The 13,859-nt window shown below is 40.9% G+C and overlaps 3 protein-coding genes across 3 annotated transcripts; 1 reads left to right on the forward strand and 2 right to left on the reverse strand.

Moving 5' to 3' along the window:
* Positions 1 to 5,011: 5,011 nt before the first annotated feature.
* On the reverse strand, positions 5,012 to 6,304 carry BDCG_08682 (copper resistance protein Crd2). Its single transcript, XM_045424467.1, has 3 exons — positions 5,865 to 6,304; positions 5,622 to 5,717; positions 5,012 to 5,508 (listed from the first exon to the last, which is right to left on the reverse strand). Exons 1-3 carry the CDS (start codon positions 6,019 to 6,021, stop codon positions 5,435 to 5,437), a joined length of 327 nt encoding a protein of 108 aa, XP_045273169.1. The 5' UTR covers positions 6,022 to 6,304; the 3' UTR covers positions 5,012 to 5,434.
* Positions 6,305 to 6,965: 661 nt separating this feature from the next.
* On the reverse strand, positions 6,966 to 9,775 carry BDCG_08683 (uncharacterized protein). Its single transcript, XM_045424468.1, has 4 exons — positions 8,687 to 9,775; positions 8,484 to 8,621; positions 7,764 to 8,413; positions 6,966 to 7,692 (listed from the first exon to the last, which is right to left on the reverse strand). Exons 1-4 carry the CDS (start codon positions 8,938 to 8,940, stop codon positions 7,646 to 7,648), a joined length of 1,089 nt encoding a protein of 362 aa, XP_045273170.1. The 5' UTR covers positions 8,941 to 9,775; the 3' UTR covers positions 6,966 to 7,645.
* A 2,530-nt stretch (positions 9,776 to 12,305) lies between these two features.
* On the forward strand, positions 12,306 to 12,778 carry BDCG_08685 (uncharacterized protein; the record flags this gene model as incomplete). The annotated part of the gene is made up of 2 exons (XM_045424469.1): positions 12,306 to 12,533; positions 12,626 to 12,778. 2 exons carry the CDS (start codon positions 12,306 to 12,308, stop codon positions 12,776 to 12,778), a joined length of 381 nt encoding a protein of 126 aa, XP_045273171.1.
* Positions 12,779 to 13,859: the final 1,081 nt, after the last annotated feature.

Genomic DNA, 13,859 nt, shown 5'->3' on the forward strand with positions numbered 1-13,859 from the left:
TAGAACTTTGAGAGGTTACCTGTAATAAGACTTGAAGTGTAAGTAGCCAGCGATTTCATGAGCTGCAATCATGTGAAATTCAGATCATCAATATTGAGAGCATCTTCATCATCAATCAGATGAATATCAGGTTCCGGTTCATCAGCATTATTAATGAGTGTCACAGATGTGACAACTGATTCAACAACATGATTAATGAGTTCCACAGATGTAATAATCAGTTTTTTGATGATCAGAAATCTCACATCACTACTGACAATAATCTTGTCAGATTTGAAATGTCATAGGCGATATATCAATGTGCCACTGAATTCAATGATATGATAGGAATTGACACATGAAGAGAGCTTATCCGCGGGCCACTGAGATTCATGCAAGTGAACAAAAACCTCTGCACTCAATCAGTGAAAATGTCTTACATTCAGCAGAGTATTTGTAAGTGCACATCAAGAAATCTTAAATAGACTTAGAATCACAGAAGTCTCTGCAGTAGAGAATCAAAATTTCAAGTTGTAAAGAACTGTAGATATAAGAGTATTATTGATTATTATAATCACTGTCTCTAGAACATCTGCTCAGAACTTCTTAAGAAGATTATCTTTCAAAAGAGCAGCTCTAATCTGTTTCATAATAGTACAGATCTCACATTCAGAAACATCATTCTGATGTAATGAATATGATGCTGTTGATTCTCATTTGATATTATATGAATTCATAACTGTGTGTATACATGTGAATCAGAAAACATCATCAATATCAGTCTGTAGAAAAGCAGAGACTGTATATCTGAGATTATTCATGAATCTGAGTCACAACTCAAAGTATTGAACAGCCTCATTCTTGAACTTTAAAAAATACACTCAATAGTAGTGAGTCACATCACAGATGATAAGCATTCAGTATTTAATTCTCTGACAGAACTCTAAGAGATGATCAGAGAGATCTTTCAATGTATATTTATCATTTACAAGATTAATATGAATCTTCTCAATAAGTCAGATAGATCTAGGCATCAGTGTTTTTGAATAATCTCATATCATATCAGTCTTGACACATTCCTTGCAAAAGAACTTAGTCTTAGAATCTTTAATTATGACTTCAGTATGAGAATTCTTGACTATAGTAATTATAGCATCAGCATGAATGTGACTGAGATCACAGTGTCAGTTCAAAAGAGTCTTTGATATTCTTGTATTCTTAAGGCCTGTATTCAGAACTGTAGAATCAATGTTATCAACAGTAGTAATAGCAGTCACAGAAAGATCAACTTTTCAGTCAAAATTGTACTTGTGTGATATCACAATATACTTAACTGCCTTGTTCAGATGATTGAGATTCTCATTGAACTCTTATTCATTGATCTTATATATATTATTCTGAGTGATCTGAACTGTATGAAAAATAATGCCATTCAGAGCTCTGCAAATGAAAAATGAGAAAATAGTGAAAGATAATGTAAATCAGAATCTCTGATCTTCAAGCTTTGTAAATAAGAGCAGATTAACTGTAATATTAGAGATATAGTGAATATTCTGTAAGTTAACATCATCACTCTCAATCTTCAAGATGACAGTTTCAATCTTCTTGACAAACTCAGTTCTCCCAGTCATAGAATTGACAGAGATGTTATCATTAAAAGATTTGATATTTGAAAAAGAATGAAGCTCATCTGTCATATTCAGGCTTGCACATATGTTCAAATATCAAGATCTAGAGGATGATTTTCCAGTGACTGTGAAAGAGAAATAGAACTCAATCTTCATAATTACTGTATTTACTGCTGATTGAGAACTTATTAAGTCATTCTTCTTCTCTTTCTTCTTGTCATCCTTCTTTTTCTTTTTATCAGAGTGTAAGATGAAACACCTGTCAACAGTATGATTATATCTTCTGCAGTGAGTGCACTTTCATATGAGTGTGCTTTTATTCTCATCTTTATTCTTATCTTTATTCTTATCTTTGTTCTTATTCTTTTTTACAGTTACAGAATCAGCCTGAGACTGCTTTTTCCACTCAGTGATGATCTTCTTGAATGTACAATTGATCAGTTACTTCATCAAATTATTGATATCAATGTTGACAATGAGTTTCTGATCAGTAGAGAAAAACTCATTCAAACATGTCTTGATAAATGATCTTTGATAATCTTGTAGATTATTGAGAAAAAGATCATGATATACATTCTCAGTGCTCTGACAGAGCTTCTTATGACAGATAACAAGATAGCAGAAATATCTCTGAAAAGTAAGATAATCATTTTCCTTGACTTATAATTTTATCAATTTCTTGAAAATATTAACTTGTTCTTCTGTCAGTGATATCATATATTTAATATTAATCTTATCTCACAGAGTTACAGTATTGTCAGCTTTCAAGATTTCAATAGTAATTTAAATATTTTCAACAAGACTCAATAGTATACATCTATATAGAGACTTGAAACAGATTCTTCACTTCTCAGAGTCAATATAACATGTAAAAGAAAATTCTCATTGAGTTCTCAATAGAATATTAATTTTATCAATAACTTTCATATCAGTCAACATATCAATATATCAGGCTTTATAATTAGAGTCATCAAATATGATCACTGATTTAATATCTAGTACATATTTGACTTTCTTCTGATATTCTCATAACTCATCTCTTGTAGTATCTCTTTGTGCAGAAACAGGTGTAGTGAGATGTTGAGCAGTTTCAGCTGCAGTTATTTAATTTCATAGTATTATCTGTATAAGATTCATAAGATTACCTGTAGTACAATAGATAGATTGATTCAGATTATCATTAAAAGTCAGCATTCTGAGAGTGAGAAACAGTCAAGAATTTAAAGAGTTGAAATGAACAGATTCTGCAGATGAATATTAACTCTGCTTTTCTTTATTCTGAAGTTTCTTCATTGTCTCATCATTAAATTTCATACTCTGATGAAAACTGATCTCAGTTTCATCTTATAAGTCAGAAGCTTTCTCATAATGAGTGATTATTCTATCAATGAGTTATCTAGTAAAACATGTGATTCTGAGCCTTGAGCTGAACTCTGAAGTAATAGATGTATTACTTATATTAAGATAGCTCTGCTTCTTCTAGATATGTAAAAAAAAAAAAAAGATAAAAAGTGATATTCTTCATAATGAAGAATGCACTTTCTCAAAAATATAAAGTATATAAATTCACTGACTGACAGATTCAGAGAAAATAAAATATCTCTAATAAAGAGTAAGAGTCTTTTTAAAAAAGATGAACTATTCATGTTAAAAATATTGATACAATGTTCTAAAAAGAAAAACATGTCATTCAGGCTATAATCTATAGAATAGTTGAAGGTTGTATTGATAGATCTATCTACAGAAACATATTATAGTGATGGGTCACGTGATCTAGTGAAATCGCTAATCACAACGGCCGTAAGAGTCAACAGTTATAAGATCAGAGTGACTGATAAGTAAGCTTCTATCTAAGAACTCAGTGTCTGTTTAACTGTGTGACTGTTTCTCTATTTCTTATATGTTATTACATGTTCAGATATCTTTCAATGAATAATTATTTCTAATAAGAAGACAATGAATGTTTTTATAGTATAAGAGACCTACACTGAATAGATTGATATAATAGATAGGTCTTATATAATAAAGATAAAAATGTTAGAGAAGAAAAGAAAGAGAAAGTGTGAGAATCAGCAATCAAGATGAATATTTATACATGTATGTGGTGATGTTAGACTGACCGTATGACCGTGTCTGAAACCAGGACCAGATTTTTTGATAGTCTCATTACCAATTTGACTGATTCTATTACACAGTTTTAACATTAGATAGTAATCTCATACTGTCTCAGTGAGACTTACTGTCTACTCTTATCACATTTTTCAAATGAGATCATGATTTCCACTTCTTAATTTAAATTATTTTTATTGCTTTAAATGACTTTAAATCTCATTTGAGCATTATCAAAAAGTGTTACTTTTTAAAAAATTAAAAATAGTCTAAAAAAAACCTTAAAATGTCTAAAAATAGTAACTTTATACCAAGAATGGGACTAAATGGGACCAAATGGGACCACTTTCTCATTTTTTTCAAGTCATGGTTCCATTTTAAGATCTGATATATAGTCACTTTACCTGTTTTTTTGATAGCCAGTCCCAGCGGGATTCACGCCAAGAAATGTATGGGACCAGACCAAATGGGACCAAACATGAAATTCATGGTCCCGGCGGCCAGTCTAGGTGATGTATGTGGTGGAGCTTCAGAGCAGAAGAATATACATGTGTTCATAGCAGCCGAGAATCGGTGATCAGGAATGGCTGAGAATCAGAGCATACACTACACGCATTCATAGCAGCCGCGGATCAGTGATCAGAAATGGCTGAGAATTGGAGCGTACACTACGCGCGTTCGTAGCAGCCGCGGATCGGCGATCGGGAATGGAAGAATCTATGAAGTGTAATAGAATAGTCTATATGATTGATCGGGCGCAGCCCGCCACATCTATTATCTTATTATCAAATTTCATACTCTGATGAAAACTGATCTCAGTTTTATCTTATAAGTTAGAAGTCTTTTTATAATGAGTAATTATTCTATTAATAAGTTATCTAGTAAAGTATATAATTCTAAGTCTTAAGCTGAACTCTGAAGTAATAGATGTATTACTTATATTAAGATAACTCTGCTTCTTTTAAATATAAAAAATAAAATAAAAAAGTGATATTCTTCACAATGAAGAATATACTTTCTTAAAAATATAAAGTATATAAATCTGCTAATTAGCAGATTCAGAGAAAATGAAATATCTCTAATAAAGAGTAAAAGTCTTTTTAAAAAAGATAAACTATCTGTGTTAAAAAAATATTGATACAATATTCTAAAAAGAAAAACATGTTATTCAGGCTATAATCTGTAGAATAGTTGAAGATTGTATTGATAAATCTATCTATAAGAACATAATATAGTGGTGGGTCATGTGATCTAGTGGGATCGCTACCTAACCGCAATGGCCGTAAGGGCCAACAGTTAGGACGGCGTGAGATGGCGCAAAAGTAGCGAGGTAGTTAACTAGCCAGGCGCCATCCCCGAAGCAGCAGTAGTCTTTTACCATAACGGGCATAGTGCACGGCCCAGAGAATCTACAATTTCTTTACTCCGTAGGTCCAAGCTTGGATGAAGACAAGAAATAACGAAAACTGATGAATATCTATCTTTCAATAATAAAAGAAAATTCCCAAAAAATCAATTTACATGCAAAACACTCAAAACACTGAAGAAATACAAATTTGTTCACATGCAGACAAAAGGAGGATAGTCAAGTTTCCAAAATCATACCCAACATCCCCTGTACCTAATCAATCGCTCTAAGAGATTCCCATGTCAAACATCCCAAGCCTTCCCACCTTTCCTGTCCTCTCAGCATTCGTTTCAATAGTGTATCTGTCTATCTATGCCTTGGTGGTGAAGTCTGTCTCTCCGGGGAAGTTCCCGGCATCAAGGGCCTTTTCGCAAGTACAGGAGTCTGATTTTCACGAAGGGGCACGCCATATGTTTTGGTTAGCAGAGCGAATTCTTCTACAAGGAAATGGCCTCGAGAGAAAGAAAACAAGAGTTAATGGAAGGGGAAAATCCCACCTGACGCTCTCTTCCCACACGGACACGCAGCGCTGAAATGCTGATGATTCTCTGATTCGGCACGCTCACACGTACATTGGCCAGCTGGACGGCTCCCTATTTTTTATTCCCACCCCCCCGGACGCGATTATGTTAGCTTTCAGATACGCACAGCTAAGCAAGTTTGAGATGACATGCAAAAGGGGAAGAGGGAAGATCCCAGATACGAAAATTGAAAGGGAGCGAACCAGGATTAGAACTTACGGCATGAGCACCTAGGGCCTGAGGTGTCGTTTTCAGTCTTTGCTTTTTCGCAGGTGCAATGCAGGGCTTGTTGCTTGCCGCAGGAGCATCTGGCTTGGGCGGCGCAGACGCACCCTTGCTTGGAGGCGTGGCAGCATGAGAGGGGTGGGATGGTCATTGTTTATTTTTTGCTGGTTTGGTTCTGTTCGATATTTCACCTTGTGTGGTCTGGGCTGGTCTGGTGGTGGTGGAATTTGATGTTTCTGAGACCTGGGCAGGTAGGTGGTTGATAGAGAAGATGTAGATGTAGATGTACGGGGGATGGAGGATGGAGGTGATTAGGGTTCGTGCCTGAACCTTCTCAAATGGATTGGATGGATGAGATCAGATATTGAATATCGGATAACAGTAAGATGATAAAAGCGAATAAATCAAAATATCAAGTAGTTTTATACATATACCTGTACACCTCTTATATAGTTCTTCTCAGCGGCGGGACTCAACAATGAAGTCATCGATGCATTAACAACGCCTGAGCTCTGATTGGCCGCCGCCCGCCGCCATCCTGACCAGCAAAGCGTGTGGGGCCGCGGCCCACTCATTTTATTTTAACTTTCTGCCGCCCGAGAGGCAAGATCGGCCCTGTGTTGCCAATCGCCGCAACCTCTTTGGCTGGACGGGCGCTCGCTGGGCCAGACGTTTGAGCTCTACGCTGTATGTCATGTCATCTCATTCATGGTTCAATTGGCGGAGTCAGATAATCGAACCACTCGGGATCGTACCACTCGTCATCGTGCCCCTCGGCGTTTTCTTATCAGATACTCATCAATGTTGCTGTACTGTACTATATTGACTAGGACGGGAGAATTTTTTGGAACGGAGGCAAACAGAAAAAAGAATTGACAATGTAAAATAGCAGAAGGCCGCCCGGGATTAAATGATTCCAAAACAAGAGAAGAGAGTGCAAAACATAACCACATATATGTCCCTATTGACCTAGTTAACTTCTTGCAGTCATTGTCATGGCACCATTAAACATTCAAGGCAAATACCCTCCCATCTTACTTGTCTTGTCCTTGAGACAATACGGAGTAATAAAAAAAAAAAAAAAAAAAAAAAAGAAAAAAAAAGAAAAGAAAGAAAGAAAGAAAGAAAGAAAAAAAAAGAAAAGAAAGAAAGAAAGAAAGAAAGAAAAAAAAAAAAAAATTATCCGAACGTCTAGCGAACTAGAGTATAGAGGGATAATGAAATGGGATAGATGACAAAAAAGAAAGAAATCAATCTCCAGAAGAAATAATTTCCTGCGAAACAACATATAAGCGAAATAGGAATAGGGTTTCAGTCCAAGATCCTTTAAAACAGACAAACAAAAGGAGAAGAATATCGTATATACAAAATATCAATACCCTCCCGATTTTATTGAGAACCACGAAATCTCCCCAAGTATGTATACTTGGGTAAGCTATACCTTATTTCATAGGCAATCCCTTGGGGAATTCCGCGTCGATGCTATTTGCCAGCCCGCATTCCTCTCCCCATCCATTCGAGCTAATATGGGATAAAGGATGCCGGGAGGCTTAGTGATGAAGAGTTGCGCTCGGGATAGGAAATGTCGAATGGGCCTATGCCAACGGTGGTGATGGTGGTGGTGGTGGTGCTGAAAGGAGATAATTGGTCTTCGCGCAGGATATGCATGTCTGGTAGAGGAGCGGATTGTAGGCCATCATCGCCTTGTTTTCAGTATCCTGTGTCCAGGTGTAATTCGGGAGGGAGGCTGGTTGGAGCTGTGCGTAGCCGAAGGGTCATGAGGGTTTGGGTGGCTGGCCTGATTTATGTAGTTGGCTGTGGGCTGGTGTTATATATATATCGTAAGCCGATGCAATCCTATGCTTTGGTGGATTAGGTATTATTAGTACTTACGTGCATGGCTAACGTTGGTATCCATGAACGTCTGCGAGGTGATATTGTCATATGAGTGGGTATTACATGGCATATCCAACCCCATGTAGGCGTGGGTAGATGATATGCTTGCTCGGGGAGGGGATCTCAATGATCCTGCCCTCTGTCTCGTCGTATCTTGTTGTTCCATAGCCTGGATGTGATGATGAGAAGTTTGCGAAGTAGAATGGGAAAAACTACCAGGACTCGTGCACGGACTCATATATTGGAAGCTTGATGTTTGCGGGTTGGAAAATGATGGGCAATGCGACGCGATATCGCCTCCTATTGTTATTGGCGGCATATCAAGTTCTGACCCAGAGGCTGACGCTGAAGCCGGTGAGGGGAAGTAGCTGTCGTAATTAGAGGAAGCGCTTAACGGAGATATCGCATAGTCTTCGTCACTTAGCCTGCCCACAATATCGACTATCAAAGGCGTAAGTATATCTTCCTCTCCCCCTTCCTGGTTGGCATTTAAGTAACTCCCAGGGGAAGCGAGGGTGTGGGAAGATTGGTGCCAACTCCCGTACGGCGAATGAATGCTTCGTGCGATGTCAAAGCCATCCGCTAAGGCCTTCGAGATCAACACCCGTTCTCGATCGTCGTTTGTTAGACGTTTTAGTTTGGCTCGCCTACCGGTTTCATAATAAGCAATGTAAATGGGCGAGATGGCAAATATGCTTAAAAGAGCAGTTAACCTACCGATTCTGGAACCAAACCTGCACCTGACGCGGACTTAGACCTGGGATCTCCTTCGACAAGCGCTCCCTATGAGCGGCATCCGGATGAGCTTGGCGAGCAAATTCGTTCATGAGAAATCGAGTCTGGTTATGCGAGAGTCTGTGGTAATTGGATTATGATTAGCCCATATCCGCAAAAACACTGACGGCTAGAAAATAACCTACCGGAAGCGTTTCATCTTCCCCTTTCCTGTCTGCCAGTCGGCTGGTACTTTTGCATGGCCACCTCCACCAGGCTGGCGTTGTCCATTTCCCTCATGGCTCTCTCTCTCAAGTTGGTCGTCACATATGCCAATGGCTAATTCATTCTCACAGTCTCCTTCTTCAGCATCATTATCGTTGGTTTTAATGCTGTGGCTTTCGACAGGATTAGAGGTCAAGTAAGCTCCTGAAATCCAATTCGCGGAAGTCGATGGCATTGAAAATTCAGAGTTGCCCTCCAGATATTCCGTTTCAGTTTCAGATAAGATTGTTTTTATATTTCTTATCTCATTCTGGGTCTCTGCTTCAATGTTTTTTTTTTTTTTTTTTTTTTTTTTTTTTTTTTTTTGAAATTTATTGTGGGATGACCTTTGATTTCACTAGCAGGAGCAACACTTAAATGCGCCCTGGGCTCCAATTCAAAACGCTTCCGGTCGATCGGGTCGATTTGGAGCAAATCGCGATCGTTCATAACAGTTGGGAATGGCCTAAAGTTTCGGGGCTGAGCGGCTGTCGGCCGGGTTCCAGTTGTTGATATTCCAACTAGCGTCAACCTGGCGCATGGAAATGGGAGACACGAGAGACGGCACGATGAACAACAATGTGTTACACTGTATATTTTTCGATGGGGTTCAGTTGCTAGACACTCATCCGCCTATTTCCAGAAGATTGGGGTCCGAAGGAGGTAGGTAAATAGAGCACAGGTATCAATGTCGTTCTTTTCATAAGGATTTTGAGGTTCACACAGTTGCATTGAGGCTGAAACAGCCTTTCCCCAGGATCTTTGAATTTAGGTGTTGAGGTTAGATAGTCCAATAGATTTGTCGCGAGGCATTTAACGCCGGTTTGATAACATGGGTGTCACAGTATAAGGTCTGACAGAAGATGTAATGTTTCCTCTCCTAAACTGGCCCCTGGTGATCTTGATAGTCTCCTTTTCAGCTCCTGTGCCGCGCGTCAAAAGGTTCAATGTAGGTGATACCGAGTAATTGTTTACAAAAGTGTGCCCTTATTTCACATTATAAAGGTCTCTGGAGTCCGAGGGCTCGAGGTGAAGAGGTCCAGCTTCAAAGAGCCTTAAACCAGGAAAAGAAATGGTCCGGGGTAAGCATGAATCTGGTCACAGTCTATGCTGGCAAGATTTTATGGGACGACACCAGGTGCGGGGAGGTATAATATAGTAAGCAATTGAGGTAGTATCAAGGTATTCATACCGTGAAGGTATTCATCTCTAAGTAAAGAATGGCACAGTCTAGGCGAGATGTAGACGAAAGAAAGGTGAGAAAAGAGAAAAGAAGAAGACTCGGGAGAAAAAAAAAAAAAAAAAGAAACTTGCAAATGTAGCAATAACATATATACTTTCCTTTTAAACCCAGTCGTAGTTTGCTACTTTGAACTGAAGTCGATATATGTGCCAATGCTGAAGGGGGGAATGGTTTGACACTCAAGGTCCCACGGGGAATAAAGAGAGCCAAGGAGGAGTGATGGCTAGGGATGATATACCTAGTCATGGCAGGATAGAGGATTAGCCCGGGAGGCTTAGCTGCAGCAGGAGGGAGAACTCGGGGCGGCAAGTTCTGTATATCAAACCGGGTTGTGGATTTTCCTTGACTGCGAAATGGCGGGATGTCTGCTCCAACCAATACCAGGCGTTTCGACGCCCGCACCCACTTCGGCAGAGAAGTAAACAAGCGCAGGAAGTTGTAGTGATGGCCATAGAAATACGTAATAGCAGTCTCGCGGTCTACCCCAAGTACGTTGAGGCCGGATTGTCGCAAATCAAAACGCATGGAGCTGGTTTCGGTTGACATAGGCCAGGGAACAAAAAGATGGAAAATCACCTTGGTTCCAGCGAAGATGAGTTGAAAGGGTTGTCCTCGGCCCATGCTGCACGGTTTGGTTGGGGAATGTCTGCTTCATCTGCTCACTCGGAGCCGTGGCATTAAACGGGATGGGGGCCTTGAATATTCCCCCAACTGACAAAGAGTGTCGTTGTCCCTTTTGAGAAGAGTGTTTACGCCACCGTCGGCCGTCGGTGTATCCACTGTGACTTAGCAATTTTGCGGGCATAATAACAGTGCACCCGAAATACCCCAGTCACGTCCCAATGAAGCATGTCTCGAGGCCCGCTGGCGTCTCACCCTCGGCCTCTAGCCTAGCTTGGACACACTAGGCTAGCATGGAGTTGCCACATTGAGGAACAGAATGCGGTGGTGGGTGTCAGCATCTGCTTCGACAATTTTTAGTTGCATTGGGCATTGCCAATTTTCGACTGTCAAGGGGAGGGGCTGCTATCATTGTAAAACAAATACAAAACAAAATACAGGCAACAAAAATCAGTTTTTTTCTGATCGTATACCCGATGGTAGAACACAAAAAATTCCGGGCTCGGCCCTTCCGTCAGTAGCGATCAGGATCCACTACATCGGGGCACTGGGAAACACGGTTTGGATAAAATACTAACAATGGTACCACCATGCTGGAGACCGAAAGCCAGAACAGTGCTAAAGCTGCCAGGTTGTCTTGCTGACAGCATGCATGCACACTTCATCTAGCTTAGCGTAAGAGCAGCTAGGCATTGGGGTTGTCCAGGTTTATTTCCAGGTTTATTTCCAGGTTTATCCCCTGGAGTCGGAATTGTTGAGGTTGCAGCCAGAATAATGGTGGCACGAGCATGGAGCTCTGGCTTAGGAATTTCACAGGGACGAGAGACGTCCGGGGATACTCTGCTTCCTGTGGAATCAACTCAGACCGGCTATGTATAGGCTGGGGTAAGCCTGCAGAAATCCGTAATTCAAAACAGCTTGAGTCGACTCCAACTTTATCTCGAACTGTGCAAGAAACACCGAGGAAGCAATGCGGGATGCATAGTCCTCTGGGAAAATCCCATAAATCCCATGGATTGCTGTAACAACGTGTGCCTTTATAAGAGCTGACGCTGGTAACCAGGAACGGCCAATTAATGGGCAATCCCTGATAGCAGACATAGGCGCACGCACTCGAGAGTCCACCACCGATCGAGGGATATGCTCGTGTTATGCCAGAGATGAGAACCCTGGAGGGGAGTCTGGGCAAGGGTCACCGGTGTCTACAGCTGATGGGCGATGGTATTGGAAGACGGATTATCTGAAACCGTGTGTAATGCAGCCGGGAAAGACTTTTTGGGCGATAAAAGAAGTAGAAGACGATTGCAGCCGTAGAAAAACCTCCTGAAATAATATCGCGGGGGCTTGCAGTGAAGACGCACACTTGGTGATTGGAGCCGCATGAAAAGATGCCAGGGGAAACGAATTGGAACAGGGCGGAACTGCTAAATTTCCAGAACAATATGCAGGCAGTGTTTGTCCGCCCCCAGGCCCATGGGCGATAGGCACATCCCAGTCCTGAGAAACGAGATACGGGGCCTGACTCGACCCTGATGCTGTGCTGCCGTACTGCTGTACATGAAATGTACTGTACATACGTACTACTGTGCTGTCTCTGCTGCAGTGGGCCCCAGGGTTGTTTGAGCCACAAATCTTCAAGAGGACTGTTTCGGCGCTCGGGGCAAACACACAAAAGGAGAAAGGAGAAAAAGGCAGAAATGCCACAAGGGAAACTCCTCTCGTGGAACAAAGTTGTTGTCTCCGGCGAGGATCAGCCGGAGTGGGCGTTCAACGGAGACGAGGTTGCCCAGACATCGCCAACAGAGACCGCGAGGCCAAGGACAGGATTTTTTGCTGGGATGAAAGATCCGCGCCAGGGTCGAGAGGAGAGCGCTTCAAAACCGAAACGGGCCGTGATGGTGTCGGGCTCCATGCTATGCTGCTGCGTGCGTAGCGTAGGGTGGGTGTTAAATATTTAGTCTCCAGCAAACCAAACCGCCATCGTCGGCTCTCCTCCGTCTCGGCTTGAATTGATCAGCAGCGGCGAAGGAGGCAGGACGAGTTACACACTCTGAAATCCGCAGACAGCAAGCAGCCTCTCCTCTACTACTCTACCAATACTATTCTTCAAGTCACAACCGCCCTCCCCGGGAATAGAAGACCTCGCTTGAATTGGGCCGCAGACTCCTGAGGACCTCGTCCTGCACGGCTATCTATCTATGTACATACATCGCGGAATCCACCCGTGGCTAATAATGATGCCCAAAGTTCCCCTAAACTGTATGTAACCTTAGTGCTGCGAGTATTGGCCCGAGCTAGAATATGGGGAAAGTGTGCAAGGAATTGAAGGGGAAAAAATCCGCCGCATAGTTGATAGTTGTAACTATTTCAATACCATTCTCCAATGACCAGGTAACGGCTCAGGCTTTTCAGGTTTCAACAACATAAATATTTAAGTACCCCTCCTCGACTTAACCCCTTTTGTGATTTGCCGGCTCCTCCTGCAGAAGTTTTTTGAACCGGGCACAATTGCAGCTAAGAAATGAAGACCAGACAGAACCCACCTAGGCCTAGACTTTGGCTTTTGTGTGAGCGCTTTTCCCCTCTTGCCTCTTGTTAAAGCGGAGAAAGCTATTTAAAGGGAACATTACCTGATTCCCCGCCGGATATATCATTTCAACTTCGGACAAAGAGGAAGCAGAATGAAGCTCCATGAGAGACAGACAGGGGGGAGGGATGTATAGTGAAAAAGAAAGAAACAGATCTGTGTTTTGTTTTCGCCTTGCATCTTGTTCCACGTGGCTAAAACAATGAACCTGGGCATTCGTCTGCATACAGGTATATACATACATACATCTGCGTTGCAACTGTAGATCTAACTATTATTGGAATTGTGGATGGCGAGTTGTTTAATTTTTAATTTTTAATTTTTTTAATTTTTTTTTTTTTTTTTTTTTTTTTTTTTTTTTTTTTTTTTTTTTTTTTTTTTTTTTTTTTTTTTTTTTTTTTAAAAACGGGGGGGGGTTAACTGTACTGGGTGGGTGGTAACAACTCCTCCACCGGATTTATGTTATGCCTTGTGAGATGTAGATGTATCGTTCTTACTGACATTGATCATTATATAGGCAAGTGATTCTTTATACCATTCATGTCATATCATCCAGCAAAACATTCCCGAGCATCGCATGCAACATTGGGACTTCTTTCGTTTTTAGATCTAATCTGCTTATTCCTTCCTACTCCCCGGCCCCTCCTCAAAACCAGTTTATTTC

The sequence above is a fragment of the Blastomyces dermatitidis genome (assembly GCF_000003525.1).
Source record: "Blastomyces dermatitidis ER-3 genomic scaffold supercont1.12, whole genome shotgun sequence".
NCBI lineage: Eukaryota > Fungi > Ascomycota > Eurotiomycetes > Onygenales > Ajellomycetaceae > Blastomyces > Blastomyces dermatitidis.